Source organism: Lolium perenne, chromosome 5, assembly GCF_019359855.2.
Source record: "Lolium perenne isolate Kyuss_39 chromosome 5, Kyuss_2.0, whole genome shotgun sequence".
NCBI lineage: Eukaryota > Viridiplantae > Streptophyta > Magnoliopsida > Poales > Poaceae > Lolium > Lolium perenne.
The window spans coordinates 227,838,656-227,864,564 of record NC_067248.2 but is presented as its reverse complement, the minus strand read 5'-3'; the positions used below and the strand labels follow the sequence as shown (position 1 = coordinate 227,864,564).

General features: G+C 50.0%; 3 protein-coding genes across 3 annotated transcripts; 1 reads left to right on the top strand and 2 right to left on the bottom strand.

The window, feature by feature from the left end:
* Positions 1 to 6,872: 6,872 nt before the first annotated feature.
* On the bottom strand, positions 6,873 to 9,203 carry LOC127302137 (protein TIC 62, chloroplastic). Its single transcript, XM_051332499.2, has 6 exons — positions 8,870 to 9,203; positions 8,411 to 8,782; positions 7,821 to 8,324; positions 7,525 to 7,719; positions 7,209 to 7,430; positions 6,873 to 7,105 (listed from the first exon to the last, which is right to left on the bottom strand). The coding sequence occupies exons 1-6, from the start codon at positions 9,136 to 9,138 to the stop codon at positions 7,051 to 7,053; spliced, it is 1,617 nt and encodes a 538-aa protein (XP_051188459.1). The 5' UTR covers positions 9,139 to 9,203; the 3' UTR covers positions 6,873 to 7,050.
* Positions 9,204 to 17,065: 7,862 nt separating this feature from the next.
* LOC127304157 (protein VACUOLELESS GAMETOPHYTES) lies at positions 17,066 to 18,382 on the top strand. Its single transcript, XM_051334858.2, has 2 exons — positions 17,066 to 17,421; positions 17,513 to 18,382. The coding sequence occupies exons 1-2, from the start codon at positions 17,073 to 17,075 to the stop codon at positions 17,986 to 17,988; spliced, it is 825 nt and encodes a 274-aa protein (XP_051190818.1). The 5' UTR covers positions 17,066 to 17,072; the 3' UTR covers positions 17,989 to 18,382.
* A 100-nt stretch (positions 18,383 to 18,482) lies between these two features.
* LOC127302136 (uncharacterized) lies at positions 18,483 to 25,350 on the bottom strand. Its single transcript, XM_051332498.2, has 9 exons — positions 25,085 to 25,350; positions 22,120 to 24,910; positions 21,697 to 21,995; positions 21,464 to 21,622; positions 21,181 to 21,360; positions 20,903 to 21,097; positions 20,292 to 20,381; positions 19,221 to 19,853; positions 18,483 to 19,108 (listed from the first exon to the last, which is right to left on the bottom strand). The coding sequence occupies exons 2-9, from the start codon at positions 24,878 to 24,880 to the stop codon at positions 18,767 to 18,769; spliced, it is 4,659 nt and encodes a 1,552-aa protein (XP_051188458.1). The 5' UTR covers positions 24,881 to 24,910; positions 25,085 to 25,350; the 3' UTR covers positions 18,483 to 18,766.
* Positions 25,351 to 25,909: the final 559 nt, after the last annotated feature.

Below are 25,909 nucleotides of genomic sequence, written 5' to 3'. Positions count from 1 at the left end.
CTTGATGGCTGTGCGTGGCTCGTAGAGGATGGTGTGGGCGGCTAGCTCCAGGGCCCACTTGGCAACCCGGCCGTTGGCATCCTTGCTGCCGATGATTTCTGCCAAGGGCGCTGTGGCAACCACCTTGATGGGGTGCTCTTGGAAGTAGTGCTTGAGCTTCTTGGCCGCCATGTAGATGCCGTAGGTGACCTTCTGGTAGTGGGGGTAGTTTTGCTTCGACTGGGAGAGCACTTCGCTAAGGTAATAGACTGGCCGCTGAACCAGCTGTTCCCTGCCGGCTTCTTCGCGCTCCACCACCAGGACAACGCTAACCACTCGGTTGGTGGCTGCGATGTACAACAGCATCGGCTCCATTGAAGCCGGCGTTGCAAGAATTGGCGCGGTTGAGAGCACGCGCTTCAAGTCACGGAAGGCTTCCTCCGCGTGTGGTGACCAGACGAACTTGTCCGCCTTCTTCATCAATTGATACAGGGGCAGTGCCTTCTCCCCCAGCCGGCTGACGAAGCGGCTCAAGGAAGCCAGGCAGCCAGCGAACTTCTGGACGTCCTTGAGGCACTGCGGCAGTTCCATCTTCTCCAGGGCACTGATCTTTTCCGGGTTGGCTTCGATTCCTCGCTGAGAGACGAGGTAGCCGAGGAGCTGGCCAGACGGCACGCCGAATGTGCACTTGGCCGGGTTGAGCTTCATCCGAAATCATCTCAGATTGGTGAAGGTTTCTCTCAGGTCATCAAGGAGGGTAGTCGTCTCCTTGGTCTTTACAACGACATCATCCACATATGCGTGAACGTTTCTGCCGATTTGATCCTGCAAGCATTTTTGCATGCACCTTTGGTAGGTGGCGCCTGCATTTTTCAAGCCGAACGGCATAGTCGTGTAGCAGTAAGCCCCGTACGGGGTAATGAACGAAGTCTTTATTTGATCAGCCGGATTCAAAGGAATCTGGTGGTAGCCTGAATAGGCATCTAGGAAAGACAACAATTCACAGCCGGCAGTCGAGTCTATGACTTGATCTATGCGCGGCAGGGGGAAGGGATCCTTCGGGCACGCCTTGTTCAGGCTGGTGTAGTCGATACACATGCGCCAGGAACCGTTCTTCTTCAAAACCAGGACCGGGTTCGCCAACCAGTCCGGGTGCAGCACTTCCATGATGAAGCCGGCAGCTAGGAGCCGGGCGATTTCTTCACCGATGGCCTTCCTTCGTTCTTCGGCGAAGCGCCTGAGAGGCTGCCTCACCGGCTTGGCTTCAGGCCGGACGTGGAGGTGATGCTCAGCCAACTCCCTCGGCACACCCGGCATGTCTTTTGGAGTCCATGCGAAGATGTCCCGATTCTCACGGAGGAAGCTGGTGAGCTCGCTTTCCTATTTCCTGCTCAAGCCGGCACCGATGGTGACGTACTTGTCCGGCTGCGCCGGGTCCAGCAGGATCTTCTTGGTGTTGTCGGCCGGCTGGAAGTGAGTCGTCCCAGCCGGGTTGCCTGCAGCCGGCATGTCTGTCTGCGCGGCCTTGGCGAGGGCGACGGCGTCGTGGATGAGCTGCTTCTCGGTGGCAATGACCAGCGTCTGGGCCATCTTGGAGCTCTGCGTGGCGCAGTCCATGGAGCGGCGATAATCGCCGGCTATGGTGATGACCCCCTTGGGGCCAGGCAGCTGCATCTTCCGGTACCCATAGTGGGGCACCGCCATGAACTTGGTCAGGGCCGGCCTGCCTAGGAGCGCGTGGTAGGGACTCACGAGGTCCACCACCTCGAACTCGATCTGCTCGGTGCGGAAGTGATCCGGCTTCCCGAACATCACCTCCAGCGTGATCCGGCCGATCGGCTGGCAGCAGTGGCCCGGCACGATGCCATGGAAGACGGTGGGGGTGGGACGCAGCTCGGCTTCTTGGATGCCTATCTTGCGGGCGGTGTCGCGGTAGAGGATGTTGATGCTGCTGCCGCCGTCGATGAGGACGCGCGAAAAACGCACGCTGCGCCGGGTTGTGCCGATGGTGGGGTCGAGGACCATGGCGTAGCTACCCGGCTTCGGCAGGACAGCCGGTGTGTCGCGGCGATCAAAGGTGATGGCCCGCTACGACCGGTTCGTACTGGGGGACCGGCGGTATGACCGCGTTGACCTCGAGGGAACGGCTCTGCTGGCTCGTCTTGTCCTCGGGCTCGGAGGTGAAGATGATGTAGGCAGCATCTTCGGCCAGATATCGGCCGCCATGGTGCACTTGGTTAGCCTCGTGGTGCTCGAGGTTGGCGTTCTCTGCGCCGGCTGCGCCACCCGGCCCACCGGGTGGGGGCGGCGGGGGTGGAGGCGGGAGAGGTTCACCGCTTGTCAGCCGCTTCATGAAGTGGCAGTCGCGGGTGGTGTGGTTGGAGGGGTTCTTGCCGCTGTGGTACTTGCACGGCGAATCGAGCATTTGCTCAAAGGTATACTTCGGCTTCCATTGCCGGTCTTGCTTCTGGCGCCGGCTTCCGCCAGCCGCCGCATGGTCCGACACGGCCGCCACTTGGGTGGAACCGTACCGGCGGTCCGGCTGGTCGCTGTGCCGCTTGCCGCGGTAGTTGTCCCGCCGGCTGCCATGCGAGGCGCCCTCGGCCGGCTTGTTGTTGTCCCGCCTGGCGGGGGCCGGCGAAATTTCAGCCGGAGGCTTGCCGGCTTCCTCAGCCAGCGCGTACTTGTCGGCGATGGCCATCAAGGCGGCCATCGACTGGGGGTCGCTGCGGCGTAGCTTGTGCCACAGCATGGTGTTGGGCCGACAGCCTCCCATGAAGAAGCTGATGGCCTGGATCTCGTGCACGCCCTCGCAGGAGTTGCGCGTCTCGCACCAGCGCGTTAGGTACGCGCGATCCGTCTCGTCGGGGCCCTGCTTACACATCTCCAGCTGTTGGGGCCGACCCGGCCGGCGGTAAGTGCCGGTGAAGTTGCTGATGAAGGCCGCTTCAAAGTCCAGCCAGCCGTTTATGCTGCCGGCTGGCAAGTTGTTGAGCCATGTGCGGGCGGAGCCGAGCAGCATGAGGGGGGAGTAGCGCACAGCCCAGCGCTTGTTGCCTTTGGCGATGCCGACTGCGGTGGAGTAGTCCAGCAGCCAGTCCTCCGGCTTGGCAGTGCCGTCGTACTTGGGGGTGTCGCGCGGGAGTTGGAAGCCGTCGATCATGGGCTCGTTGATGATGCGTGGCCCGAAGCACTTTGGGCCGGCTGGCGCTTCTTCTTCCGCAATGCGGGATTCGACCAGCCGGTCGAGGCGTTCTCGGGCGTCGGTTGGCTCGATGCGCGGGCCCAGCCGGGAGCGTGCCGGCTGGCGAGCGCCGCTTGCTTCCGGAGCCGGTCGGTGCTGGCGGCGGGGCTCGGAGTCTTGCTCCTGGTTCCGGCTTGGAGGGGGCCGGCTGCGGCTGCTGCCGCTAGGCTGGTGGCTCGGCCGGCTCGAGCTTGCATGTGTGGCCCGGGAGTCACGGTGCCGGCTTGGTGCTGGGGAGGCGGACTCGGCCGTGTCCCTGGCGCCTTCCCTGTCGTTGCCTGCAGCACCACGAGCGTGGGAAGCTCTGGGGGCATTGACATACCTTGGGTCGGCCGCCTGCTTGGTGGCTGCGTTGAGCAGCTCAGTCACCCGCTTGGTCTAGCGGCGTAACTCTTCGCCTTGAAGGCGGCTCAGCTCTTCTGCGGCGGCCTGTGCCGCGCGCATGTTCTTGTCGGGGGTGTTGTAGACGGGTTGTTCCGCGGACGGAGTCGGCGAGGGAGCGCCGTCGCGGGCGATCTCGGCGCCAAGGTCGCGGCCCCTGCGGCGGATCTGGCCGGCTCGGCTAGGCTCGTCGCCGCCTGGAGTGAGGCCGTGGGCGCGGTTGTACTCGCGCTGGGTGATCTCCATCTGGCGCTTAGCAGCAGCCAGTTCTTCGGTTTGCTTGAGGAGGAGCTGGCGGTGCGCCTCCAAATCTGCCTCGATGGTGGTGGGGTCGGCGCCACGCGCGTGAGCGGGGTGCTCAGCCTTGCCCGAACTTCGTCCAGCTGGGACGGTGGTGGTGGCGCTTTTGGGCCCGAGCCGGAGGCGTTGGGGTCGACGTTGCGCTCCAGGTTGGGACCACGGGTGCGCGGGTTCTTGGTGGGGAGCTCCTCGCCAGCCATCATGACTTGCACGACGGGGCTGACGGGAGCGCTGCTGCCGGCTCGCGGAGGAGGGCTTGCGCAGCGCAGCACCTGCCGCGGGTAGCGCGGCGGTGCGACGGTGGCGACGTAGACGTCGTGGCCGCCGAAGGAGATGACGCTGCCGCCGGCTGGGAAGGGCCGGTCGGCGAAGCAGCCAGCGTTGTCGCTGACGCAGTCGAGGGAGCCGAATCTCCAGATCAAGCCTGAAGCGACTCGCTCGCCGGTGGTGATGGTGAGGCCCGTCCGGATGAAGACACCGGCCGAGGATGCTGAAGGCCCCACGGTGGGCGCCAAATGTCGTGGTATCGTCACGGCATATGCCATAGGGTGGCTAATCGAAGTGGTTCCTGAGGGATCTCACGGCGGTATCCGGATGCGGGTATGGGTACGAGCGACACGGCGACGTACCCAGGTTCGAGGCCCTCCGATGGAGGTAAAACCTCTACTCCTGCTAGAGTGTATATGATGATCACACAATACAATGGTGCTCCTAGAGCTGTGTCCGGCTGCTCCTGGGAGGCTAAGGGAGACGATGGTCTCTCTCACAGGGCAGCGCTAGGGGTGGAATGAAGTGAGAATGATCGATCGATGGATCCCCTGCACGAGAGGGGGTAGTGCGGCTTATATAGGCGCCGACACTTTACATATAAGACCCTATAGTCTCATCGGCCGGCTTGGCCGGCTTCGGCTTCCGCTCCTTCCCGAGGCGGTGACGTCAGGAGCCGTTGAGGCGTCGTGGCCTGTCCCATCCGGCTGCCACGGTCAGCGGTATGGAGAGGAAGTGTCCCTGTCGCCGTCAGCCACTGTAGCCAGTACGGTGCGACGTAGACCATGATGGCCTGTCCGGCGCATGGCACTATTGCTCTACAGTGCCCCGCGCTTTACGGAAGATGAAGTCATCGTGGACTTTGGGAACCCGGATCACCAACCCGGTTCCTTCTAGTGCAAGACTCGCCAGCCTCGAGTCGGTCTGAGGTACAAACCCCCAGTCGGATATGGCTTGTAGAAGCCGGCCCAGCTACAGCATTGGTGGCCGTAGCCAGGCCGACTAGGACCTAGAGCCAGCCGGCTTCCGGACCAGCCGGCCACGGCGCCAGCCGGCTGCTCCTCAGCCGGCCTTTGCCGCGAGCCGGCCAGTGGCCAGCCGGCCGCTCCGCGTCCATTGCCCTACCCGGGGTCTTCCCCCCGACAACCATATCATACGAACCGAACAAATCCCTCACTCCCATGTGATATGCACCGAAAAAGTGCCAATCTGTTAGTTTGTTATATGATACAAGATTCATTAGTTAGTTAGTTTGCTACGTGGTCTCAAACAACATCCCCCGTGGCACAGGAGGAGAGAGGTCACAAACAACATCCCCCGTGGCACGGGAGGAGAGGGGTTACAAACCCCACCTAACAATCCCCCCCCTCCCCCGAACAACCTTGTGGAGGAAGTAATGAAGTGAATCACGAATATCTGTTTTTTTATTTTTTAGGGGGGGGGGGGGGGGTCACGATTACTAGTTTTTTTTAGGGGAAACTTAGGGCTTTATTAAAACTAGGGCAAACAAAATTACAAAATATGGCGGTTCCAAAAGGCAAACCCTACTCCCAAACTGGCCAGCTATAGAATTTCAGATAATCAGGAGCATCCTGATTATTAGTCGCCCACAAGATTCTTGTTGAATGAGGAATCACGATTATTAGTCGCTCATTAGACTAAATCTATATGGCTAAGTCCATTGATATGCGCCATGGACTAGCCTTTGCAAGCTCATTAGGTTTTCACACAATTGATGTTGAATCAGAGTCAACTGAAGTCATTAGCTACTGCTTGGGTGGACACGAAATCTGGAATGAAGCGGCTACAGTCTTTGCGGATTGTTTTACTTTTGCATCCTAGATTGGGAAGGTTGAATTTATGCACTTTTCGAGGGAGACAAACAGCAGCACATATAATAGCTAGGGACAAAATCTCTTGTATAATTAGAATGTTAAGGCCCCTAGTTCCATTTTGCACCCTCCTAGATGATGTAACGATTGTTTAAGTTTAATAAAGCTAGTTATGATAGCCTTTCCTTAAAAAAAAGCCCGAAACCTTGAACGTACAAAGGCTCGGCCCATTAGCCCATGATCTTGAATGTCCAAGTGATTCCAACACCTGGAGCACCTATATCCACAGTCCACACCATGAACTATGGATCGATTATATAAAATAGAAGTGCAAAACTATGTGTTCTGACATTTTCTTAACTCTCAGTCATCCAGAAAAGTGCAAACTAATGTATTTTAGCGAAAATTGCAACTAGAACAAGTTGTATTTTTCTCTTAATGTGGTTCAATTTTATCGGATGACTCAGAGATGAAGAATAGTGAGTACACATTGATATTGTGAACACGAAGGCTCGAACTCAGGCGGGGAGGCATGCATCAGCCTGTGGCTACCATCTCGGTGAATGTGGTTCTGTTTTTTTTTTTCTTTTCGAAACACGATACAAACGTAGACGCTCACAAATACGTACATACACTCACCTATATGAACGCACGTACGCACACCCTAACCTTATGAGCACCTCCCAGAGATTGAATCTAAGAAGCTGATCCAGTGGGACTTGAGATTGATGAAGTCAGGCGCTTCGCTGTCGACAAGAACGACGCGTCTTGCTGAAGAATATTATGCTTTTATGACAGAAGGTTTAAACTCTAGTTGTGTCCTAACCATCTAACCACAGGTTAATTCTCAATACCATAATTCTCTGAGATTTAGACCAACCATATGTACGGAAAAATATATAATGCATCTTGTCGACGTGTACTTTGTATATTTTGATCGAATAAAACAATCAGCATATACATGGTGCCGTGAGCTCGCGTACGGACAGATCAGGCCACGCGTCGGGCAGGAAAAGAAAGGAAAAATCTAAGTAGCCGCCGGTCGGCCTATCCTTGGGGAGCGGATGGAGTCGGCGTGGATGGAGGTTTGAGGTCTTCGTACCTTGAAATTAGGTAGACAAACAGAAGAATGAATTTATGCATGTGAATTCGAATGTCATAGCCTAGCCATGAGTTGAGCACGAAGAAATTAGGACGAAGCATACCTGGCGTATGGTGAAAGTGGGCGCGCTGGAGCAGCAGTCGTTGGAGCTCCGTTGTCGCTGGAGCCCAACGACGTTGGCGGCGTAGCTGCAGCCTCGGCGGCGGTGCTAGTTGCTGCATCCGGAGAGGCGGCAGAGAGTGGTGGAGAAGGAGGAGCGTCATCCTTCGCCTTGCCGCTGCTAAAGCTGGGCGTCGGGGAAGACGGCGGCTTCATGCCCTCGTAACTGCAATTGCATCAGGAATTCAGGATCGCATCCATCAGAGGCCAACTCTCAAACTCAGATGCCAAGGATGTAACATCAGCTGGTTTATACTTACGCCGTGTAGGGAGAGAGCGGCCGTTGCTTTGCTGTTGCCGGAGCAGCAGGAACAGGGGCAGCTGGTGCTGGTGCTGCCGGAGCAGGAGCAGGAGCAGCTTGTGCTGCAGCGACAGGAGGTGTCTCCTTGGCCTGACTGGTGGCGCCGCTGCTGAAGCTGGGTGTTGGGGACGACGGTGGCTTCAACCCCGCGTACCTGCATCTCAACAAAATGCACCAGGAAATGATCATCCATCATCATAACTCATGTGATTCTGTCTCAAATGCGACGGACGTCAGTTCAGTCGATTCACTTACGCCGTGTAGGGCGAGAGTGGCCGCTCTGCTGCTTTCGGCGCTGCAGCTGGTGGTGGTGCTGGGGATGCAGCTGGTGGCGCTGGTGCCTCTGCTGCTGGAGGTGCAGGAGACGACTCCTTCACGGCCTCGGTAACGGTGACCGGAGCCGCCGGAGCTGGGGGTGGAGGAGGGGGAGGCGGAGACCTGCCGGGGTCGGAGGGCACCTTGGCGAGGAGTTCCTCCGTGGGCAGAAGCGGCGCGGTGGTCTCGGCCACCACCTCAACCACCTTGCAGTACGCCGCGCTCCGGTTCTTGGCCACGCACGCGATCAGCTCCGCGATCTGCAGGTTGGACACCAGGCCGCCGACGTAGGCGTCCCGCGGCGCCACAACCAGGTTATGCGTCTCCTTGTACGCGTCCGTCGGCCTCTCCATCCCTCCCGGCCGCACGATCGTGTACGGCACGCCGCTCGCCACCAGCGCCTCCTCCGCGAGCTTCTTCCAGTACAGCACGCCCCAGAACAAGCTGGTTGCCGATCACACCACCATGGCATCCGAGTTAATTCTTGGCCAAAACAACTGGAGGTGTCGATCTGTTAGCTGCGCGCTTACTTGAGGAGGGCGGCGGGGAAGCCAACCCTGGTGGTGCCGAGGGAGGTGACGAGGACGAAGTGCTCGACGCCCGCCGCGGCCGCGGCGCGCACGAGGTTGGCGGTGGCCAAGTAGTCGATGCGGTAGGGCCCCGTGACGTCGAGGATCTCCTTCTCGCTGGCGCCGATGGAGCACACCACGAGCGACGCGCCACCCATGGCCGCCGTGATGGCCGAGTCGCCCTGCTTCTCCAGGTCGCACTCCACCAGCTCCAGCCTCGAGCTCGCGGTCCCTTCGCCGAGCTCCAGCCGCTCCACGCTCTGCACGAGGGGCGACGCCCTCTGCTTGCTCCGGACGGCGGCCCGGACGCGGAAGCCGAGCTTGATGAGCTCCCTGCGTGCACGCGCGTCGCATTTCCCGCGTTAATTCTCAATGCAGCAACATGTGGAATTTGATAGCTGCCGGTCGCGAGCAGAGTACCTTACGGTCCGGGAGCCGACCTTCCCGGTGGCGCCGGCGACGAAGACGAGGTCCTGCTCTTTCGCCGGCGTAGTCGCTGCCGCTGACGCGTAGACGCGAGCGGCGGGGAAGGAGCGAGCAGAGGAGGAGGCAGCGAGTGGTCTAAGAGGAGCGCCGTGATGGTACCTGCACCTGCGCGACGACCTCCGCGCGGAGCACGCGAGCATGTTGCTGATGCGGCAGCGTGGCAGCGGCGCCGAGAGGGAGACGGCGGCGGCCTTGGCCTCCATGTCGATCGATCGATCGGTTCTAGCTCAGCCTAGCTGCTCTGCTGCTTCAACTGCTTCGATCCCTCAACTCACCGGCTGCGGCTGCTCGTAGCCTCGTATCGTGTCGGGGAGTTTCAGGTGTGGTGTCTGACGTGGCGTGGCCACGTCCGCGAACTGGGATAACGTGGGACCCGCTCCTCATCTTCTCCTCGATCTTCCTCCGCTGTTCCACGCCGAGGACCGAATGAATGAACCGCGCGTGTGACATGGCGGGGACATGTTGGCCGTGCCGATTGATAGAGATGCCGGCCCTCCCCAAATAAATGCCGGCAGCGCCGGCAGCACGCTATGGAAACGCCGTCACCTGCTTTTCAATTTAGAGAGAGGTTAAACACAGAGGCGATCTCGATGAAAATCCGTAAAACAAACTTTGAACAAGTAAACATAAATAAAAGGTGAAATTTCATTCAGATTTAGGATTATCACATAAAATTAAATGAAATTTCAACTTTAAACTAGATTAAAATAAACCATAATCTACTGACCGTTGGTGGGGCGCGCAACCCTTTGTTCTTGCGTGCACCAGTGTCTACCACTTCACTCTTGCTTCGCACATCTATCAGTGCATAATGGCCGTCGGCGAAGATGGAGCTTGTCGGTGATACTGCCCCCTTAACGCCGCCCGCCACTGGCGAGACTCCTTGTTTGCTCGCGGGCGACTGCCTCGGCCTGGTGCTGAGCGTTGAGCTCAAGCAGCCTCTGCCGCTCGGCCGCTATGAGGAGACGACCCGCCTTCTCTGTGGATGCCCCTGGCGCGAGATCTCGACAGCGTGCTCGAAATTAGCGTTGTTGATCTCCTCCAGATCTTCCTCACGGAGCCTCTGGAACCGCTGCGCGTTGAAGGAGGCCAAGATCGATGCTTGCTCTTGGTCGCCGCGGAACTGCTCCTCCTTGCCCCACTGCACTGCCTCCTCCGCCCTCTTGGCTTCTACGCCTGCTATAAGTACCTCGTTTCACTCATCAAACTGGGAGTCGTCAGAGTTGTCGAAGTTAAAGTCCGATACCTCAAACTTAGTACCGACATGCAGCAGGGTCACGGACCCTTGCTGCGGTGTTGGTTGCGGCGGCGCTGGCCAGCGTGGCTGTTCTGGCCAAGCATCGAGCCAACCACTAGGATGTACGGCCACTGGCAAAGGACGACCAGGTGGGGTATATCAACCCCCCTCAGGTGACTCCTAATGTCAGCCTTCTCATTTCTAGTTTAATTATTTAAGTTCCTAGTTACGAGTTGATATACATGAGGAACCAATCAAGGTCTTTTCTGCATCAGGGCTTTTCTGCATATGGGCTTGATTGGTACTTGTTCAGGCTATGTTATGTTTCATTGATATTTTAATGTAACTCTCAGAAATCCACTCAACCACAAAACATGGTGCACGGAATCTTAGTTGCACTCCATCATGTAGCTGAAAATAATCGGTTGTAACTTCACTTATACAATATAAACAAAATTGTTCCACCTCGCCGTTGCCAGCAAAATGGAGAAGCTTTTATAGATACCTAATAAACTCAACGATAGTTTCGGCACGCAGGTTAATGTCTGCAGAAAGACATCGACTTGCATCTCTAATGTTCATGATGTTTTAACGTTGCATACAATGCACGAGTTCTACATGGGTGTGCCGAACTGTTCTTTAGTTTGTGTTGATTTACACTACCTTTCCATGGGCTGTAATGCGTTTATAAATTGCCGAAGCAATAAAAAAAATTGCCTAACATTTTTGGCCGCGGTGTTCTTCATATGCGTCAAATTTGTCACCATTCTGTCTAACATTTGGATCCATGGATCCACAAAATTCTTCATCTACTTCGAAATCATGAACATTACCACACCCCGGGGGGTGGGGGGTGGGGCGGGGGACTAGTACAATTAATGTATGTACTTTATGGCATGTATAATCTGGTTCTACTCCTACATAGACTTCGCGAAAATCCGCCAAGCATATCGAGAGATGCAGCATTTCCCTCGTTAAATTTCTTTGGAAATTTTGTTCCCATCGACAATCTAAAAGCTTCTTAACTTTGGAAACCATAAACTTTGTCGTGCTTGTAGTGGAACTCCACATACAGATATGTATAAAATCTTCATTTTGTTCACGAGTCCATGGGTTATCCACAACCAGACAACCTGGTCCTTCTCAACCAAAACACAACCCTTGTCTCCTCTGTCTCATTTATATTTAGCTAGTGCCCGGATGTTCAACAAATTCCTGCAGCTCTGAAACTAAAATTTGGTGGAATTTTAGTCGCATAGGCCCTAATTAGGCGAGGAAGGACAAGTGTCATCCCCCTCTTTTAAATATTTTTCTGTAGTCTTTGTGATGGTGTATGACACTACATGTGCCCACTCGGTGGCAAGATGAGTGTCGAGATCAACCTAGGGAGGCCAGCTAGAGGTTGAGGTCAATTGGACAATTGCGATGGGGTCAAGCAACATAGATGTTAGATGGGGCACATTTATCTCGGGTCAAGGAACAACGAAAATAGATCAGATGTTGTCAAGGACGGTGCCATGGTGGGTCGAGAAACAACGGTGGGGATGGAAGAAGACGACACGGGTGTGAGGATACTGATGAGAGTTTACTGCAGGCTTGGGGTCCATTGAAGATATATGTTTTGCATATCGAAGGGCATTTCTGAAATGGATGAGCAGAGGAAGAAAGAGTTGAAAAAAGGAATAGAGGACATAAAATAAATGACACTTCATACTCTCTAGAAATATCTAGTTATTCACATAAAGAATTCATAGTCACGAACTTGTTTATACAAATTATACTCTAAAAGCACTCTACCAAAATCTATAGATATTTGAGAATAACACTTGAAATGCAACATATCCAAATGCACTGCAATGTCTCACTGGCATAATTACCTTTTTAGTAGTTAATGCTATTGTTGTACAAAAATTATATATTTCATATAATGTATTTAATAAGGTATAAATAAAAATAACATAAATAGGGTAAAAAAGTTCAATATAAAGATTTTCGTGTGTGGATTTACTCCCATAAAGGATACAAACGCCATCCGGCACAAGCCTTGGTGTCATCGTTGAAGGAGAAGGCAGAATCCTATTTGTTACCTGATGTTGAGAGTTCTTGACCCATCCAACTAAGTTTATTCACAAACTATTGTATCATCAAATATTTGATGTTTAACATGTTCTTGATATATGATAGATTTATACTTATGGGAAAAATTGCTAAAAACAATTATCCATGAAACAGTCAGGGGAGGCCCCTATGGTATTTTCAATTAAAGTAAGAGTTTCACAAAGTCTCGCACAACCATAAATACAAGATAAGGGTTGAGAGGATCAACCCGTTGGAAAAAATAAACTCACAAGGAAAAAGAATTTAAACTAAAGAAGCAATCCAAGCTTTAAGACTCTCGGCCTTTGTCTTCTTAATACGGTAGCAAGTAAACTGTAGGTCTCCTAAGAATTTGATTCTCCACAAGTTTAAGTTCAGCCTTTCTCCTCCGAAGATGAAGCCATTTCTCTCTTTCCAAATGTTCCATATTGTGCATATAACTATTTCGAAGAAATTAGGCCCTTGAAGATTTCTCTTTGCTGTAAAAAAATATGTCACTCATCGAGTCCCCAGATTGCCACTCGATGTTACATGAATCCCAACATCTCTTGGCAAAAGGGCATTCAATGAAAAGATGATCTCTTGTCTCAAGATGATTCTGATTACACATAACACAATTGGCTCCTGTTGGAAGGTACCAATGTCTCCCAATCATCATGTCTCTTGTGTTTAAACGATCCATCAAAAGGAGCCATGCAAATACCTTCATCTTTGAAACACATTTGCATTTCCCAAGTTTTCGAAAAACTACATGAACCGTTAACTCCTAGAACATCAGCTTGTAATAATTACTCGAGGAGTATATCCCTGAGTTGAAGTTATATGCCCAAACATCTCCTTGATCCACCTGATTTTCATTTGAAGAATTGCTAAATTGAACTCTAAGTATAAGAAGTTGATTGAAGAGCTAAGGAGGATATGCCGCACTAAGCCTGTAGAGTGCTCTAGAGCATTGTATTTAGTTTTTCTTTGTTAAATGGAATACACTAATAGCATGCATATAAAAATTACACCATTGACCAACAAGATTCCTAAAACATCCCGATGCACATAGTAAAAAAACGAAAATAATAAGAGAAAAAAACCCGGCGACGGTGATCAATCACCTGCAGTAGCAGCACTCTAACCACCACAAAAAATAGAAATCTGACTGCAAAGGAGGTTCTCTAAAAGAAACACCCTCCGAGGAGGACACAATGGACAAGCGTTGTCGTTGTTCAATCTAAGATATTAGGTTTCACCCTGGCGATAGACCGTGTTCCCGAAACAATACCTTCAACAAGCCATTTTAAGGCACAACCAATAAAGGATAGGCCTTCGGTTTTCACCCGGGATAGCACCACTCAGTACTTAGAAGAGAACCACCAACCAAGAATTATCCAATGTTGTCACCCCCACTTGCGGAGGCCGCTACTACAAGTCATGTACCACCACGCTCATAGGAACTCATGTCTAGTCTAGACAGGAACACATCCCGCAAGCCAAGTAGTCCACCATTGTCTTGCCGCTCTCATGAGAGTTTTACATCTCGTGTAGCATCCATGAAATTAATTTGTTGCATGCAGCCTTATTGATAGTCCACCGGTGAGACATGGACGACTCGTTGTGGATCATTTGGATGGTGGCGTAGTCACGAAATTTTTCCTCTCATTGTATTGACCATAGATGCGCTCGTAGTACTTGCCCATGGATTGATCGATGCTAGTGACCTCCTTCCACGTATCTACGAGGACTCTTCCTCCAAGGACTTCCACTTCGGCACACGGGTGCCGTTGATGTGTGGGTTTCGTGCACCAACGTAGGGTTATTTCAATACTTAACAACAACAAATATATATTAAGAAACGATCGCATGTGAGTTTTGTAGAACGAAAACTAAACAACCCCACAACTGTGTTGTCAGTGCAGCCACGTTTTCATACCCAAACCATGGTTTGTAAGTAGCCTATTATATAGGTTGAAAAAAAAGGTAAACCAAGTAGCGAAAGTGAACATAAACAATGATTAAACTAGAGAGATTGTAGTTGTAGGAATGAATGAATGAATGAGAGGTGGTTTCTGGCTTTCGGTCTAACTAGTACTAGAGGGGCCAATATATGTGATCCACTATTATACAAGAGATTCCTAAGACAAATAAACGTTCCCCATTTGATCACCGGGATGCCACACATGTGGACGCTATGCACTACTTGTGTGACACTCGCAAGACAATAGCACACTTACCGATCAAAGGATCTTGTAAACTCATCTTCGTAATCCTTCATGAATATTAGATCTACAACATATTCTAACTTGGCGCACTAGATCATACCTCAACTAGAACTGGATCGATCACTCATGCATGTATGAATTACAACACATAGATGAATATATCATTAAGATCAAAACTATGTTCAATCTTACAAAAGAACAAACTATGGAGATTTTAGATGGGGCGTTGATGGAGATCACGGTGATGGCCGGCGCGCACGGCTTAGTGTACTTCCAATTTGAGCCTTGTTTCTTGAGACTCTGAAGTCCGATCTATGCATTTATAACACTACACCTTGGACTGCCATGTGTGACAAATAGAAGGTAACTATTGTTGGTGTTTTTCCTGTAACTTGTGTTACACCATTGTTAGTGTTTTTGTTGCCACTTGATCTTGTACTTGCAGTAATACTTGCTTTTACTATGTAGTGCTGATAAATGATGCCAAACATGTGTTCCCCGATTCAGAGCATATGTGCCAGGCACATGTGGAAGAACTTCCAACAATTATCCAGAGGAGATGTTCTAAAGAACCAACTATTGAGGATTTCTAGAAGCACTACTGTGACCAGATTTGAGGCCAACATGTAAGCAGTGAAGGTTTTAAATCCTCAAGCATGGGCTTGGTTAAATGAATTGGATCCTAAAACCTGGGTTAGGGCTTTTCGGAGTGATCTACCAAAGTATGATATCCTTCTTAACAACAACCGTGAAGTTTTCAACAAGTTTGTACCAATACATTTTCTACTTCTATCCTTGTACTTGTGTCCTTGTACATACTTGTTCATGGCAGATATGTATTTGGTCACATAGATATATCCTAGAAACCAGAGAACTCCATGTCTTGTCTATGTTTGAAAGAATCAAGGCCCATATCATGAGTAGACATTACAGCAAGCAGGAGGAGGAGGAGAAGTGGCCAGGTGCTATCTGCCCTAAGATAAATAAGAGAGTTTTGAAGCATGTGGAGAAATCCAACAATTGTTATTTTGATGGAGCAGGGATGGTTTGTTTGCAATGTATAACATGGTCAGCTCATCTGGACTACATTGTTGATTTGAAGGCCAAGACATGCACTTACAGTAGATGGCAACAATCTGGAATACCCTACCTACATGTAGTTTCAGTAGCCAGGAAGGATGGGATAGATCCACATTCAATTGACATGCACAAGAGGGCATATGCCAAAATTGTTTATCCATGCAAATACTTATATGAATGTTGTTCATGTGTCCGTTGTCTAGCATTGTGATGGGCTTGACCTTGATCCTTAGGCCATTTTATTTTCTTTCTATTGTTTTCCTAGACCAAGGCTTCACTCAAAGTGGTAAGACTCACGATAAAAATCAACCTAAAGAGTTAAAAAGGAAGAAACATCGTCAAAAAGCTGGAGCTATGCGGAAAATATCATTGTAGAGGCTTCCCCTACTGTATTACTTTAATTTTTTTGGAAACTCAGGAAAGCTCACACATATAAGAAAAATGATGAAAAACATGCTGATGTTCCAATTATGTACATAGATTGTTTTCTTGAATTCAGTTCTTATAAAATAATAGTGTTTGTTGAATTGCTCATTATCCTTCTTAAAATTTCTCAATTTTGTTTTATTAATTTCCATCTTTCTAAGTTTGCTGGAAAATTATTTCTTCAGATATGCCTTTTTTCAACAAAAAGAATTGATTTGCATTCAGTTTTATATTAGCATTTAATTTTCCTTGTGGGTTCTCAGATTTGTCTTGTTTTGTTTTCCTCATCATTTTCGAGACATCTTTGTTGACTATGCTGCCACGCATAGAAACACACCGCCATATAATTGAGCATGCTGATTTTAAGAAGTTCAGTTTAGGGCCCAAGATGTATGCTATTGGAGTCAGGGACCAAATCTAGATTTGACTTGTTTTCTAGGGACCAAACGTGATTAAAATGGAAGTAACTATCCCTGCGCATTCTTTTTATAATACTGATGGTGTGTTAGTTTCTTGGTGAAACAAAATATCCAATAAGACTTCATACATGAACCAGTATTTGACCTCCGCTACTTCGAAGCAAGTTTTGCATGTGCGATCACAGAATAGAAATCCCCTTTTCGAGGAAAGAAAAACAGAATAGGGAATGAGGTAGAGGTGCATTTGTGGGTCATCAGAGTCAGTAGAAGTGCATTTGCGGGTCATCAGAGTCCGGCACAAGATTTCTTCCCCCGCAGCAGTAGTTTCTGATCCTAGATAGCTTTGTGGTTTGTGCCCATTCTGAACCCCCATGCATCAGGCTGCAAAAGCAGGTCGAGATTTCTTGATGCTGTAACTTCCTGAGTCAGTCACAGGAGATAAGACTTGTCCATCACACAAGCATCGGAACTTGGCTTTACCGCAACAAGGCTGCTGCTGCTGCTGCTGCAACTCCAGCTGTAGACGGATCAAATTAACCAATAGTTTTAATGAAACAAGTAACACCTTGGAGAGGCCTTCCTGATCAAGCCTTCTGCCTTCCTTATATGGTCTGGAACGCAAGCATCAAGACAAACTAAGAGGCAGGTCGAGATACAGCTCGAGCGACATGAGCAGCAGAAGCGTGTCCATGAAACCGAGGAACCTCAGCGGCAAGCTGCCGCTCTCGGAAGACACCGATCTTCCTCAGACGAGCCAGCAGAACGAGGCAGGAGACGGCGGCGGCGGTGATGACGGCGAGATTGTGCATTTCAGCCACCCGGAGCACCGGCTGGCGCCGTTCGACTTCCCGTACCTCTTCATGTGCATGGGCTGCAGGGAGTACGGCGCCGGCAAGCGGTTCATGTGCCAGATCTGCGGCTTCCAGCTGCACGACTTCTGCGCGCTGGCTCCTCCGTCGCTCCACGACCACCCCTTCCACCCCAAGCACCAGCACCTCCTCTTCTTCGAGAAACCAGGTACCATGTTCATGTCGTAATGGTGACTACGGTAGAGGCATACGACAACTTAACGTGTAGGCCGGTGTCGTTATTGCATTGTGACCACCAGGTGGGTTCCTCCGGTGCAAGTGCGACGTCTGCGGCAAGGCCGTCAAGGGCTTCTCGTTCCGGTGCGCGTGCTGCAGCTTCGACGTGCACCCGTGCTGCGCCGCCATGACGCGGCGGATGGAGTTCCCGGCGCACAGCCACCCGCTGCTGCTCGCGCCGGACTCGGGGGCTGCCGGTGCCGGAGTGGCCACGAGCTTCGTGTGCCAGGTGTGCAGGAGGCGGCGGTCGGGGCGCGTGTACCAGTGTATGCCGTGCGGGTACTACCTCCACGCCAAGTGCGCCAAGGACATGGTGAACGGGCTCTACGAGCACGGCGTGGTGCCGCCCGAGAGGAGCAACCCGCTCGTGGCCGTGGCCAAGGTCACCATCAACGCCCTATTCGGGGTCATCGGCGGCCTCATCGAGGGCATTGGCGAGGGGATCGGGGAGGCCTTCGTAGAGAACATTGGCAGGAGTAGAGGCAGAAGCTTCAGGTGAAGGAAGATGTAAATAAACATAATGTGTGTCGGTGTGTGTGCGGAAATGGCCAGTGCTGTTCATCCCTGAATAAGTGCACCTGATATTTAAACTAAACTGTACTCTAGCTGATACGTGTAAAAGCTGCATCAATTATGAAAGAGTAGCTGAAACTTACATTTGTAAGCTTACCTCATACTTACACAAAACTGTAGCTATTACATGTATAAGCAGCATCAAGTATGAAAGAATACTACCTCTGATCGACGCGGAGGGTAGCCACATGTACATGCACCTAAGCAAAGCAGTGTCTAGCGTCGATTAAATACGATAGGAGGGAGTAGCTGAAACTTACCTTTGTCTCCAATCTGGCAATCTCCAGCTACCAATGAGCAGGTGTTCAGGGCAATATGTTAATGAGTTCTGGGCTGTTGGACCATCGACAATCCAACTGAGCATAATGCAATAATATAACATACACAGGCAAAATAACATACCACCACACCAGATATATATATGTCCAAAATAAATCTATAGATATTATTATGTTCACTTTAACGAATATGTCGCCACCATCCGATAAGTCTAGCACAATGCACTCCCAACACAATCTATACGGTAAAATAAGTACAGTAACGGCATCCACGGTTCAAACAGAAAAAATAAGCCATGTCTAGGTAGAGCAACAAAGTTTCCCGCAAAACAACTGCCGAATTTTCTATCAGAAGCCACCTCCACCTCCCTACGGTTGTGAGTGAGCAGAACGCCTCGCCATCCATTGGGAGTAGTACTAACTAGTTCAAGAGCCAAGAAAATTTAAACCAGGGAGGTTTAAGGATCTGCCTGCAAGGATCAACGCAACAACCGCTAGGGCAACCGCAACTCCAATGAAAACATAATGCTGCGTTTTCTTTCTGAACTTGTTTTTCAGGGGATCGGGCATGCGCTCTAGCTTGTTTATCTGCTTCACTGCCCTGTTAGTATTCCTCCTTGGGGGTGGTTGTTGAGGAACCTTGGAATCCCTAGCATTTTCGGATGAATTACTTTCAGTGTCTGGTGTACCTGTAGCTGCAGAGCTGCCCTCGCCATTACCACCTGCCACTGGAGCTGTGACAATCTTATGGTTCTTCTGTTCTTTCCTCTGCACATGTTTGATAATAGGATATACAATTAATAATTCGTTGTGGTGGCAGCATGGTCTATTAAGAAAGATTGAGCGCTTAACATGGAAGCACAAAATTGTGGAAACATACCTTTTCCCTCTCCTCGGCTTCCTTCAGTAATCTGAACTCAATTCTTTCCTGAGCCTTTTGTGCTTGCCTTTTCTTCCTCTCAGCAGCCTCCTTAGCTTTGGCCTTCTGCTCCAACACAATTCGTTCCCTTTCAGCTGCCTTCTGCTCTTCTATTTCCTTATCCTTCCGTGCCAACTCCTCATCCGCCTTCTTTGTTAGCTCCAACTCCTCAGCAGGACGACGGGCCTTTTCCTTTTCAATGTGTTTTACATCTTCCACTTCTGACACTGGAGCTGTAGTTATTTCTTTCTGGGATGAACTACCAGCTGTCTTTGATTTGACCTGCTTATGGATCTGGGTTGGTGGTAAAACTGGAAATGAATCCTCTTCTACAGGAACTACAACTGCGGCAGACTTTTCAGGTGCTGCTTTTGAAGTTGCAATGGGCATGTTTGGGCTTGAAGCAGTGAGTTGAGATGGATTGTTAGGTCTTCTGTTGAAATTGTTCCTGGGAATGACTGGACGATCCTCTCCAGGGCCAAGTAATCTTCCATCATGGGTCTCAAGTCTCTTCAGAGTGCTAAACTTGTTTGCTTCAACATACATCCTGCGGAAGTCATCATCTTTGTTCCACATCTCCATAAAGTTCTTTACCTGAAAGTGAAAGAAGTTAAAAAATTACTGATCAAACATAAGAGCATCATATTATGGGAGGATCAAGAAACAACAGTTGTAGTTCAACGACAATTTGAAGAACATAAGGAATGAGCCATCACGATGCTGGTATTGATCAGCCATCAGAGGTATGACTATGAATATTATGAATTTGTAGGAACTTCACATCGAAAGAACCTAGTAGATTCAAAATAGTAGATAATTGCTTACGGTATACGACTAGCACTGCAGCACATGATATGTTAAGAGATAGCAAAACACAAATGCTGGTTGCATGTGTCTATGAAGTTGACTAATTGGCTCATAGCACATGGAAGTTGATCACCTTAAGCAACTAAGACATCAAAACCAGGGACAAATATTGATCCTAAGAAATGCATCACTGAGATAATGTCAGAGAGTGGTTGTGTGGTTTACCTGATTATTACAATATGCCTCAAGTTTATCCTTGTCAGTGAACTTGCTCACCTCATCGCGGTCTGTCATGTACATTCTGAAGTACTTGTTCTGAAATGCCAAAAAGGAGAGAGGATTTTCAGGTTTTTAACACAACTAACAAGAAATACTACAGAATAGCCTCTGTATAGGTGGTCACTAGCACAGTAGAGAAACTTATCTTCCTTGCCTCCATCACTAAGGGAGACAGAAAATATAGTACTCCACAAATGCTGGTATTGATCACTAAGGGAGTAGCATATTCCAGACATCAACACTAAAGGTGCATGATAGAGAGCAGGGTAGGAGCCACTCTATTTAAACTGATGACACTAAATAAAGAGTCACCTTACTTCCACATGAAGTCAATCTATCAATCAGTATAATCACGCATGTTTGAACTAACCCGACATTGGGTTCTCACCCAGGTTTGTTTGGTAGTTGGGCTTTCTCGATATTTAAGAAGGCAATATGCCTCCATTTTGGGGATGGTGCAAAACTTTGGAAACAATAACTGACGACTTGCCAGTTTTGTTTATTTAGCATAGAAATATTACACTACAAGCCTCCCGTGAATACAAGAAGCTTCTTACCCTCTTGGTTGGTTCCGCTCTCAGGTCAGACCAATTCTTGTAGGCCTGTTGACGTATTACATTGGCAGCATTCAATTCATCAATTATTTTTCCCAGAACTGCTTTTTCATCTTCATACGAAATTTGAATCTTTTTTCTGTTCTCCTCAAGGGACTTCAGATTCTTTGAAAGTAAATCTGCTTCCTTCTTCAAAGTCTAGAAAAGAGAACATAGGTGTCAGTATGAAAATTGATGTAATTCAGACTGAAGAAAACAAGGTGCTGCTTTAAGAGAAAGACCTTATGTTGCTCGTGAATGTGATCCTTTTGATGGAATGCTTCACTGATTTCAGCCTTTGAGCCCAGATTGGAGCACACTTGCTTCCTTTGGGTTTTTAGTTCATTAATCTCTTTAATGAAAAGCTTCTCTTGTTTCAAAGAAATGGTCTCATGTTCCATAGTCCTCTCTTTCCTCGCAATCTAAATCATCAGAATATTTATTAGATAAGATGCCAGATTGAGAAACAGAAGAACATAACATGAGAAGGAAAATAAAATGAATACACCAGCGCAGAATTCTTACCAGCTCATCAATTTCTTCAATTGAATTTGCTTGATTCAACTTCCCAATCACTGACCGTGCACTATCTAGACCATTCCTCTTATCAACAAAAGCAGCTCTCGCTTCACTCTCTTCTTGCCGTGCTGCATTTAATTTGTCCTTATACCCATCAACAATAGCCTGCAATAGTTAATCCAAAAGTCAGAAACAAGCTAAGGAAGGAAAAGTAGAATGAACGTTAGGATGCCTGTTACCTTCTGGTTTTTCCTGCGAACATTAAGTGCATCTCTTTCTTGAGTCAGGCGATCCAGATGAACTTGCGCCTCCTGTACTCTTGCCCAGACGTCATCACCAGCAAATCTTGGAACCTTTACTATGTGGAACAAATTTGGTGGCCCAATGAACTTTATATCTCCCTTGTGACTCTTATCAAGATCCATAGGTGAATCAGTGGAGTCCTCAGCAATCTTCTCCTTCCCTTTCTGTGCATTTTTGTCATCATTCTTGTGCTCCACTGGAACAACTACCCCGTCAACAGATGAAGGTTCCAATACTGTTGCACAATAACTAGGGTAAGCATTCATACTTTTACAAACAACTATAATCATCATTAACTTTAAGGACAACATTAAAATTAAAGAATCAAAAAGGGTAGCCAGAGAAAAATGATTGCATACCTTCCAAACATTTGGTTTCGACTTCTTGAGAAGATATATTGCATGCATTTATATTTACCACATCTTTACATGTCACATCTGACGAGCCTATCTCCTGAACTGTGCAAGGAGCCTTAACTCCAGGTTCCAATGTTTCATCTGAAAGGCGAGGACCTTCAATTGGAGAAACTAGCTCTTCACAAGTAGCTGATGCATCGAAGATCTCTGGCTGGTCACTATTCGATTGGTAATCTGCAGCCAAATCACGTGATTCACCTGTTTGACAAATGTCACTAGCTTCACGAACGTCACCCAATGCAACAGGTTCACCTTGATCAACAGCAGCTTCGCTAGATACTTCCTGAAGTTCAGCGTCATCAGTCACAGCAGTTCCATGTTCCTCAGTAACACCAGATATAACTTGATCGACAGTGGTGCTAGATACTTCCTGAGAACTACACTCCATTGCCTGTACATGGTCAGAAGTTTCCAATTTAGTATGCAGGCTAGCATTGTTGATGAAATCAATGGACCTTGGTTCATTATGAACAGTAGAAGCCGCGGGCACATCCAACTGAACAACGTCAACAACCTCCGTCTCAACCCCTTTCCTTGGTTCTGCCTCTAACACAACATTGTCAGTTTTATCAGCTACACCAGCACCAGGTAATTCGAACTGCCCTTGCTTTCCAGTCTGTACAGAAGAATAGTCATTCAGAGCTAAATGTGCATCCTCAGGGCAAGCTTGTTCTTTTACCTCCTCCTCGACTTCGCCTATTGAATTCTCGTGCAGTGGCATACTCCTGTCTTCCAATGCAGACCCAAGATCTTGTGTTTGAACGCTGTCTGATGTGTTCATTTCCACGATGACAGCCTTCACATCAGAAACTGGAGTGTTTCCATCACCTGAAGCAACTTCTACCTGAACTTCTTGACCCCCTTTAAGTTCAACAACTTGATCTGGTTCAGATTGTTCTGAATGAAGTATGCCAGAAGAGACACCATTCTTGACCAATTCATCATCTTGCACTACTGGTTCACTTATATTCCCAGTAATTACACACACCCCAGCTTCAGCAGGAATGGCTTCATTTATTCCCTCCTTGGCAGGAGGTTTCGCTTCCTCACCAGATGTGACAGCAACAGCCTGGCCATCATGCAAATCTCCCTCACTATCCGTTCCTATTACGGCTTCCGTTTCAACAACACCAGAGGCGACTTCGCCCTCACCCTCATCAACCGCAGTTTCAAGCTCTGCGGAAGTATTAAGAGTGTCCTCAGCACAGCCAAGGCCATTCGCAGCAACTTCCTCTTCTATAGGTCCCTTGTATGCTCCACAACCACTTCCATCTGGCACTTCAGGCTCAGCCTCCAGTGCATCTGATTGTTGTTCTAAGCCCCCATCAATGTCAGAGTCAGGAGCAGATGTGCAAGAATCAGGAATTGACTCAACATGGGCATGTCCGTTGCTCCCATCCTGCTCCACCAATTCTGTGACAACAGACTGCTGATGTTTGCCCTCATCGAGGTGAATCAGAGGCTCAGTAGCAGTTACACATGAATCAGCACTCACGCCAGCATCATGCTGTCCATTCACCTCAGAAACACCTGATCCATCTGTGCCCAGCTCCTTGATTTCAGCATCAATCTCTTCTTCTTTGCTTTGCTCACCACTACCGTCAGACTCCAGTACGATGGGATCAGACTCTGATACTATGGTATCAGACTCTGATACAATGGGATCAGACTCAGCCTGTGTAGCGGTATCATCCGGACTGCTGGACTCCAGAGAAGCATAATTCACTTCATCCTCCTGTTCTTCAGGAGCGGCAACATCAGAAGGAGCACTTGTGTCCTTTTCGACCTCATTGCCCAATACGATGGGATCAGACTCAGTCTGTGTGGGGGTATCATCCGGACTGCTGGACTCCAGAGAAGCATTCGCCCCATCCTGTTGTTCTTCAGGAGCGGCAACATCAGAAGGAGCACTTGTTTCCTTTTCGAGCTCCTTGCCCAATACGATGGGATCAGACTCAGCCTGTGTGGGGTTATCATCCGGAGTACTGGACTCCAGAGAAGCACTCACTCCATCCTGTTGTTCTTCAGGAGCCGCAACATCAGAAGGAGCGCTTGTTTCCTCTTCGAGCTCCTTGCCCAATACGATTGGATCAGACTCAGCCTGTGTGGGGGTATCATCCGGACTACAGGACTCCAGAGAAGCACTCGCTCCATCCTGTTGTTCTTCGGGAGTGGCAACATCAGAAGGGGCGCTTGAAACTACAGAATCCACAGCAGGTGAGGCGGAATCAGCACCATCATCGACATGGTCAGTTCCAATTTCTGCCGGTGCCTCTTCTCCGCCCAGCTCTTCCCCGGCAGTCCCCTGCTCCCTCTGTAGTCCATTTTCAGAATTGTCGCCTCCCTCCGCTTTGCCTTCGCCCACATCATCCTCGGACTCCACAGCGGTCGGGCCACCATGCCCGTTGGAAGACGGAAGCCCGACGGTAGCGGCGTCGGAATCGCCCGATTCCCCACCGTGATCTCCGCCCGCGTCCGCGCCCGAGTCCGGGGCTGCATTGGGCGGCGGCAGATCCTCCTCGTCGGAGCGGGAGTCCGCCTTGTCGGAGCAGCGGTCGGAGAGGCCGTCCGAGTCGCCGTTGACGATCACGAAGGGGCCGCCCACCCCCTCGCGCTCCTCCGCGGGCCTCTCCCCCGCCGCCGCCTTCGCCGCCGCCAATTCCGCCTTCGGCGCCTCGCCGGCGCCGTTGCACGCCGTCGTCATTGCTCCAGAACCGCGGATCACGCCCCGATCCTGCACGCCAGAACCGAAAACAGCACCGGCCCCGTCAGCCCCGCGCCGCGCCGCGCCCGGATCACAACAGATCAAGGAAGAAAACAACCCACCACGGGAAAAACGAAAACGAAGACGAGGACCTCGCAGAGATTTAGAAACCGAAAAGGATCTCGGAGAGCACGGGGCACTTACAGCTCAGGCGCGGATCCGGTGAGAAGAAGCTCCCCTCCGCCGTCTCTCTCCCTTCCGCGCGGCGGCAGGGCGGGGCGGTGGAGGAGAAGACGAAGAAGCGAGGATCGATCGGAGCGCCGACGCGATCGGCTGCTGCGGCGAGACGGATCTGTCTCTCTCTCTCTGTCGCTCGCCGCGTTGCGTTCTGTTTTGCGCTTCGTTTTGTTTGGGTTTTTGGGATTTTGTTCCTATCAGATCTCTACTTGTACTCCTTGGTAGGCTACTGAGCAGGAGAGTCCATCCTCGGGGTGGAGGGCCGCGGCGTGCTTCCAGCCGGATGGATATGATGATGACTCGATCCCAAACAAACCAGACTCACTTTTTGTCCTTGGAAAGATCAAACCAAACAAACTCTAGGTGATGATGCTATTTCCTATGGCTCTCGAGGTTCTACCTGTAAAACTTGCATCTACTTTGTTCTAGGCTTAAGCTATTTGGAGCAAGATGGTTTTGTCATCCATGGTGTGTGATGGAGCTTTTGCAAGAGATGATGGTGGTTAACCTATCCTCCCACGAAATTTGTATTTTTGAAAAGGAAAAACATGATGACCGTTGATAAGCGCGCGAACCCAATCAACGGTTACTATTAAGTTTGAAACCCCGCAATCGAACCACGTTTCTCCTGCGGATTTTTTCACTGCTTCCTATTTCGGCGTTCGAGCATGCATGTGTTGGCGCCCTTGGTATTTGGAGTCCTATGATGTTCTTAGAAGATCAACATCTCTTCCGCGTCACCAAACAGAGGAAGATGATACCTTACCGAAGCTACTATGAAGGCTTTCTGAA

Coding starts and splice junctions, on each gene's coding strand:
- LOC127302137 (XM_051332499.2), bottom strand. CDS start 9,138: ATGGAGGCCAAGGCCGCCGCCGTCTCCCTCTCGGCGCCGCTGCCACGC. Junction 8,325..8,410: donor TTCCCCGCCGCCCTCCTCAA/GTAAGCGCGCAG, acceptor ATCGGCAACCAG/CTTGTTCTGGGGCGTGCTGT. Junction 7,431..7,524: donor CCGCTCTCTCCCTACACGGC/GTAAGTATAAAC, acceptor ATGCAATTGCAG/TTACGAGGGCATGAAGCCGC.
- LOC127304157 (XM_051334858.2), top strand. CDS start 17,073: ATGAGCAGCAGAAGCGTGTCCATGAAACCGAGGAACCTCAGCGGCAAG. Junction 17,422..17,512: donor CCTCTTCTTCGAGAAACCAG/GTACCATGTTCA, acceptor TGTGACCACCAG/GTGGGTTCCTCCGGTGCAAG.
- LOC127302136 (XM_051332498.2), bottom strand. CDS start 24,880: ATGACGACGGCGTGCAACGGCGCCGGCGAGGCGCCGAAGGCGGAATTG. Junction 21,996..22,119: donor CGAAACCAAATGTTTGGAAG/GTATGCAATCAT, acceptor ATTGTGCAACAG/TATTGGAACCTTCATCTGTT. Junction 19,109..19,220: donor AAGCCGAGGAGAGGGAAAAG/GTATGTTTCCAC, acceptor AAACATGTGCAG/AGGAAAGAACAGAAGAACCA.